At 44.1% G+C, this 7,935-nt stretch overlaps 1 protein-coding gene across 1 annotated transcript in view; it reads left to right on the top strand.

The window, feature by feature from the left end:
- The first annotated feature begins 442 nt into the window (after positions 1 to 442).
- The window catches only part of TBATA (thymus, brain and testes associated), a 36,178-nt gene continuing 28,685 nt past the window's right edge, over positions 443 to 7,935 (top strand). The window contains exons 1-5 of the mRNA XM_083614282.1: positions 443 to 658; positions 1,339 to 1,578; positions 2,261 to 2,431; positions 4,323 to 4,408; positions 7,539 to 7,703. Of these exons, the coding sequence (XP_083470408.1) occupies positions 1,359 to 1,578; positions 2,261 to 2,431; positions 4,323 to 4,408; positions 7,539 to 7,703 (642 nt within the window). The 5' untranslated portion in view covers positions 443 to 658; positions 1,339 to 1,358. The remainder of the gene's footprint in view (positions 659 to 1,338; positions 1,579 to 2,260; positions 2,432 to 4,322; positions 4,409 to 7,538; positions 7,704 to 7,935) is intronic.

Genomic DNA, 7,935 nt, shown 5'->3' with positions numbered 1-7,935 from the left:
CAGTGCAAGTTGCATGATCACCATTCACAAATTCTGATTACTATCAATGAAGAAAGATTCCAGCATTCACCTCCAGTAATAGCTGTTGGCTCTGTTCACCTCCGTTGGGCAAACAAAACTTTGAAACCATAACATCTTAATGTAATTAATTAGCTGCTTTCCATATAGCACATGCTGTACACAGACCTAGGTGGAAACATCATCAAAGTCAACTTAGGCAGCGCTGTGGGGCTTCAAGATAGCATCATTAAACTGAGCTGTGTTTCTGAGTTTCTGTTTTTGTTTTGATAAGATGCTTCAATGCTTCTTCACAATTGCATCTCTTTTATTGATGCTGACGGTGCAACGTGTGTGTGTTGAACAGCACACAGTCCTTTGAGACAAAGAGCTTGCTGGGTCTTCAGAATATGATCTCAGTGGCACAGCCAAGACTCCAGGTCACCTTTCAAAACTGTCAGAAGGGAGGGTGTCTTTAAATGGCCAGTTGTTTTGTTCTTCAGCAGACCTGTTGCAGACTCTGTTTCTCAAGTTCTCGTTCATCACATGACTCAGGCTCCCTGTCATAGAGTCTCTGGCATTAAAACCTTTCCTGCACACCTATGCGAGATTGTTCACATCATCCTTACTTGCGGCAGTCTGTTTAAGGGTGGCTTTTAAGGTTAGTACAACATTTGGGATTATTGACTTCTTTATAGAGAGAAAAATACAAGAACTCGCCAGTGTTCATCTAGACATTGGATTTAATCAAGTTGGTTGGATTCCCTGGAGTGTAAAAGATAACGTGTAATAGTTAGGCCAGATCAGAGCAAAATCAATGTATTTTTAAAGGCATTCACTTCAGTGGGAGGGAATAGAAATGTTTTAAACTGTATTGGCTTCCAGACAATGTGTTTTTATTCAGAATTTATTCAGATTTGCTTGTTTATACAGCATCATGTCAAGCAATTGTTAACCCACACTTTTTCACTGCTTTTCCATTGCCTTCCTTGCTGTAGAAAGTCAGGTTATTTTTGAACCAGGCTTAATGCATAAGAGCACCAGATCCAAAACCATTTTAATTGCACAAGCTGAATTTGCTGCAATTCTACTTGCAAACTCGCCACAGTCTAGAAGCGCCCTGTCTCACTAGAAACGGGGGTGTTTGCAATTATTTAAAGTTGTTTGTCAAACTATTTTTGCACACCTTTACGGATTTGGAACGAGGAGCCTGGGTACTACGTAAGCAGCCAAGGGAACCAAATTTCACTGTTTTCTTAGGAGAGACATCCTTTAGGCATCCGTTGCTCTGCAAGTTGTAAAATTGTTTTTTATAACTTTGCCTCTTCTCTTTTTACTCAGGAACATCTACAAAAGAGGAAATGGGGGATCTGAAGAGTCCGTCTGCCAGCTCCTTCACAGGCAAAGACATCACTGTTCTGGCAGGGAAGCTTAAACACATGGCCCTGAATACCCCACTCCGTTTCAGCGCTCAGGCCTTGAGACCCCATTCCAAGAACAGCGCTCGGTTTGGCTGCCTCAGCCATCACTCTTTCTTCTCACGGCACAATCCCCACCCTCACAGAGTCACTCATATTCAAGGTAAACACGCAGCAGTGCCATCCTGTACGAGTCTGTTCAGAAGTAAAGTTCAGGCATGCTTTTGTTAGGTAATGAAAATCCGAAAGCGCTTAAATAAATAAACAAAAATGTGCAAATGCTGCAGCACAAAATTGCTCCTTATAGCTGTAAATTACAGTGGCATATTTATGTGCTTTGCATGCAATAGAATGCAAAAAGTACAATGTGTGACAATTCAATTCGCTATTTAAGGCATGCAACAACAACAAAAATTCCTCCGCTAATTAATACCCTAATGTAGGCTCACCACGCCACAGAAAGAGGCTGTGCATACACCATACATTGAAAGCACATGACCTCCCCCAAATAACACTGGGAATTGTAGTTTGCCAAGGGTGATGGGAACTACAGTTCCCAGGATTCTTTGAGGGGCGTTGGGTGCTTTCAATGTATGGTGTGTACATAGCTGGAGTCTCACCTTTCAGTAAGTTTGAAGGCAGAATTGGAGCCTTCAAAATCCGAAATGGATTCCAGAAGGGAGTTCTAAAGACTCAGCAGGCACACAGGTGAAGAATCTGAGTCTAGGAAATCCATTCTGAAGCAGAACCAGGTAGCTCCTCCAATCTCTAGTTCAAGCCAGTTTTCTTCTGTAATGTGGTTCTTTCCTGTGCAACTTACCCATGGATGCCTTCTTCTGTTGCAGGTTTGAACGGTGCTCCTGTTTGCACAGTTAATGACGAGTGGTGCGAGCAGACCATTCTGCCACCTCACCCAATGATAAAAAGTCAGATTCGTGCTTCTATTTTGGGGGCGCCTGGGGCTCAGATACCCATCGGAGACCCACAACCTGTTCCAGTCCCCTGGCTATCGACAGGTTAGTACGCAACAGGAATATTTCCAACACAAGCGCCAGACTCACACATGCACAACTTTCCAGGGGTGCACACTGGCAATTTGCAAAACAAGAGTTTTTTTGGGGGGACACCTCCCATTCACTTCAAAATGAGCTTTCCCCCACTATCCCCCACCATGCAAATAGCTCACAGGGGCCTTGATCTGGACTGGGATGAATAGTTAAACCTTCTACACACACACACACACACACACACACACACACACACACACACACACCTATTCCACAAACATGCTAGGGTCTCAATCTGGATCATGTTCCTCATGCTCAAAATTTGTGGGTGATTAGATAGATAGATAGATAGATAGATAGATAGATAGATAAAGGTAAAAGACCCCTGGCCAGTTAAGTCCAGTCAAAGGTGACTATGGGGTTGCGGCACTCATCTCGCTTTCAAGCCAAGGGAGCCAGCATTTGTCCACAGACAGCTTGCCGGGTCTCATGGCCATCATGACTAAACCGCTTCTGGCGCAACGGAACACCATGATGGAAACCAGAGCGCACAGAAACGCCGTGTACCTTCCCGCCACAGCAGTACCTATTTATCTACTTGCACCAGCATGCTTTCAAACTGCTAGGTAGGCAGGAGCTGGGACAGAGCAACAGGAGCTCATCCCGTTGTGTGGATTTGAACCGCCAACCTTCTGATCGGCAAGCCCAAGAGGCTCAGTGGTTTAGACCACAGCACGACCCGCATCCAAATATCTGTTTATAAGGGCATAGATCTGGAGCTGGTGTATTTTGTAGCTTGGTGCTTAGATCAGATACTGATAAGAGTCTCCAGGTGAATACTTTTTCCTGCCTGTTTGGACAATTACAAGGAAGCTTGTCTCCAAAGGAGAGAAAGCTTTTCGCACAGTCCTGATAGTCATATGAAACAGGTTTTGGTGTGTGTATGATTTGTTGCCCCGTCTTACGATACCACAGAGAGCACTACTGTCAAAAAGCTCAGCTTAGCTTCCTTCCGAGATCCACTTCACCACCTACAATCTATCCTAATCAACAAGGGTTGTCAATGCTATTATATCACAGACTGTGCCATTAAATATCATCATGATGAATATGCCTCCTGAGGACACGGTGATTAATAGCACCCGCATTAAAGCAGAAATGGGGGGGGGGTGTGCCTGTTTCTTGAGCTGTCTCACGTGATCTCAGCAGGCTGTAATGTGGTTCTCAGCTGTTTCTGAATCTGCATCAAATTATTGCCAGGGGTTTAACAGATTCCACTTGGGTTCACATCCATACCAATATATACAAAGCATTCTTATACCACTTTCTTATACCATTTTCAACAGCCATGCCGTTTGTTAAGGGTGCTGGGAATTGTAGCCCCGTGAGGTCAGCACCCTTAACAAACAACACTTCCAAGGTTTATTTGGGGAAATCCATGGCAATTACAGTGGTAAAAGAGTGCTTCATATGTATGGCGTGAATGTGGCCTCGTTTCCGATCTGTTCCCGAATGTTCATCAAGTTGCTGCTGAATGTTCAACAGCATTTGAAACAATGATCTTCAGTCGTAACCCAAAGGCCAGGATGCCTCTGTCAAAACTAGCATATAAGAAATAATAGAACGAGCATGCTAGTTTTAGATGCACAAGGGGTTTTTGTGTAGTGGAACGTTCAGTCTGCCTTCTGAAGTGGTACAGTCCAACTGCGTGCTATCAATATATCACACAAGACTGCCAGTCATGTATTTTGCCTATAAGACTGTTCCACACATTACGCACAGAGGCAAGCTCAGGGAGGGAAGCTGCAGCCGATCCTGGCTCCCGCATGACCGCATCCCAGCCGCTTTTGTTTTTATTTCGAATTTGCCATATTCCTCATTCCTCCCCTCTCTCAAGCAGGTTCTTTGTCCAATGCCTGGCGAGAAGAATTGAGGGAACTTGCTGCAAGAGTCAGAGCCGCCTCGTCCACTCAGAAAAAGGAGGCAGTGAGTAGGAAAGGGTGGCGCACTGTGATCCCATACATTGGGGCTGATTTGCTAAGGAAGGGGGTGAGCCCAACACTGGGAATGAAAGTAACCAAGTACAGTGGATGGGAGCAAAAACAGTCCAGCACAATTATTTGTTCGGATAATGAGGAAAAATAGCACTGCTGTTTTCCATTTTGTAACCCTGCTGAGACTTGGGCTGTCTTCTTTAGTGATTCTTTCAGAAGATGACAACTCCTCATTTTGTTGATATCAGAATAAATTATTTCTCATTCAAAGAATACCCAAAGACGAGTTAGTGGAATGCTTAATGTACAGGTAAAGGTAAAAGGTAAAGGGACCCCTGACCATTAGGTCCAGTCATGACCGACTCCGGGGTTGCGGTGCTCATCTCGCTTTATTGGCCGAGGGAGCCAGCGTACAGCTTCCGGGTCATGTGTCCAGCATGACTAAGCCGCTTCTGGCGAACCAGAGCAGCGCACGGAAATGCCGTTTACCTTCCCGCCGGAGTGGTACCAATTTATCTATTTGCGTTTTGACGTGCTTTTGAACTGCTAGGTTGGCAGGAATGTACAGGTAGGGGATGATAAACCCATGGTACAGTGGATTGGTGTGTCTGACTTGTAACCAGAAGGTTGGTGGTTTGAGCCCACCCAGGGATGGCAGTGGGCAGGATTCCTGCAGTGCAGGAGATTGAATGAGATGGTCCTCGAGGTCCCTTCCAACTTTACAATTCTATGATTTTATGATATAGTTACATGATGGACTTCTGTTGAAATGAATAAGCATGCATAACACTCCCTTGCAGGGGGCAAGGAACCTGCAACTTCTAGATGTCATTGGACTCCCAGCTCCCATCTCTGTTGGCTAGAACTAATGGGAGCTGGAGCCATCATCTGGAAGCAGACAGGTTCCCAAACTCAGCTCCACCATGGGCTGGGCTGAGACTGAAACTCCAAGAAGATAAGAAGAGCCTGCTGGATCAGGCCAATGGCCTCCAGATTTAGGGATGTCAACACTCCAATCCAGCTTACTTCTCTGAACTCTGAGGCTAAGGTCCAATATCAGAGGGCAGGGCACTGTGGAAAGACTGGGGTGGTTCCTAGGCAAAGAATGGCATGCAGTTGCTAGCCTTCCCATTGTTGAAACTTTGGCGCCAACCGACTTTCTGGAGCAGCTGCCTGGAACGATTCTCAATTAAATATCTGTGGCCGGTTACACAAGGCCAACCAACTACACAACAACACCATCATCTCTAGTTTTGTAAGGGTTGGTGCTGAAACTCTACTGGAGGTCAGAATTATGGAGCAGCAGCAGACTAGCACAACCGAAATTTGAGCTTTTCCTCAAATACAGACAATACTGGGAGCAGCTTGTTCCAACCTAACCTGGATGGCAGCTCAAAAATGAAGTGCTGCACTTTCTGGGAGGAGCTTTGTTCACCCAGCTCAAATTCACTGAGTGCTACAAACCACTCATATTTAGAAACATAGGATTCAAGGCTCTGTCTTTCCATATCAGTCATTTAAAGCCACAGCTCAGTGGTTCATACACACACACACACATGTAGATAGATATAGATATATACACAAAAGTTGGGTGCCTCCCCCTCTCTCTGCTGAGCAGTAGGAAAAGTCTATAAGGTTCCAGGCATTTGCCCAGGGTTTGGGCTCCTTTGGAGAACTGAAAGCAGTGGAGACCATTGTAGCTTTAAGAAATATGATTTCCCCCCCACCTATTTAGTCTGCATGGATGGAGACCAGATTTTATAGCATGGTCATCTCAAGAGGGTCAGTGCAGCACTCAGTCCAAGGCATCTCTCCTAATTATATCTTCCTAAAACCTAAGCTTCCTCTATTCAGTTTCATTCTTTTGATGCTTTGAAGTACTCATGGTTAGGTTTCACCTAACAAAGGAGTTCCCCTGCCTTCATCAACACTTGTTGATTGACTAGGATTAAAGATTGGTAAGCACTTAGAACATTTACCTCTTTCCATGCTAATTGCTGACGCTCAGAAGTAGGTACACACATTCCAAGACACATGGATCTTGATTATATTCTCGACATTGGACACAGTCTTTACAAATAACCTCTGATTAAACCTCTTGCATAACCCCTTTCTAATGCACATTGAGACCTTCTTGCAACATATCCCAGTTATAACATACAAGTTCTAATTACATTCTTTTCATTAAACCTAAACATTTAGCACCACAGATCTATCTAGATCCATCCATCCATCCAACTATACACACACTCTCTCTCACGTACACATCGATCAATCAATCAATCAATCAACCAACCACTCAATCAATCGTGTTTAATTAAAAGTCATTACAAATCTCTCACACACATATACACTGTTGGCCACCAGTAGATGGCTCACAAGCCTCAGCTATAAATAAGGATGGGTTATTTTGATTTCAACATCTAGTACTTTCCCCATGTCATATTTTGGAGTCTTACGTAAATTTTCTTGATACTGAAAGGCCACACCTTTAAATCACTATTACAACATTTAACAGTTGTGGCTTCCCCCAAAGAATCCTGGGGGACCCCTATTCCCCTCTCAGACTGATTTAGCAGTCCATCTCTCTTCCCAGGAGACTCTGGGAACTATAGTTCTGTAAGTGGAATAGAAGTCTCTTCAGGACTTTCAGCACCCTTAACAATCTACAGTTCCCAGGATTCTTTGGGGGAAGCAGTGACTGTTAAAGTGGTATGAGGGCCCTTTAAATGGGGCCAAAATGCATTCGCAATGGTTTCTTAAGAAATGTGTTTACTGGAGCAAAAATAGGCTCCTGAGTTTATGTCCACATTAAAGGTTCCTTATCAGATCCATAATCAGAGAATTAATTTGCTGTAATATATGCTAATAGTGAATATGGGGCAGACTGCAAACTCAACTCAGCAAGATCAGAGCGTGCTCAGTAGACATGGAATGCTGATTGACAGGTGGGAAAGGAAAACCTGGGCAGGAGGGGAATGGAATGGAATGGCGTATCCTGAAAGAAGGTATGGCTGGCTTACTACAACTCTGGACAGGAGCACTCTACGTTGCAATATTTTGTGTCTGACTTGTTCTTCCATGTCCAGTTCCTCTACTGTAGCTTGTTGTTGTATTTTAAGGCAGAAAAGTCTCGGAGGAAGACGCAATACTCAGAAGAAACAGGACGTCTCATCCCACCTCCCTCTCGAGCTACAGCTTGCCATTCGTCCCGCCGTTTGCACAGGAACAATGCCAAGAATAAAGGCAAGGATGCGACCCTGCTCTTCCGGGACCAAGAACTTATAGTAAGCCATGCATGAAAAAAATGGGGCAAACAGACCCTTCTTCTTCTTTTTAACCTGTACCACAAACCAATTACAACTATTTTCCTAGAAATTAATTGGTGGAGTAATAAGAAAAGTTTCTGCTCAGAGCTGATTATAAATTAAATTTGATAATTGATGGAATAATAAGAACAGTTTCTGCTCAGAATGGATTAGAAATTAAATCTGATAAAGCAGATAATTATCACACACA

The sequence above is a fragment of the Podarcis filfolensis genome, assembly GCF_964270895.1.
Source record: "Podarcis filfolensis genome assembly, chromosome: 5".
Classification (NCBI taxonomy): domain Eukaryota; kingdom Metazoa; phylum Chordata; class Lepidosauria; order Squamata; family Lacertidae; genus Podarcis; species Podarcis filfolensis.
Note: the sequence above shows the minus strand (reverse complement) of the source record. Positions and strands in the feature narration are given on the sequence as shown.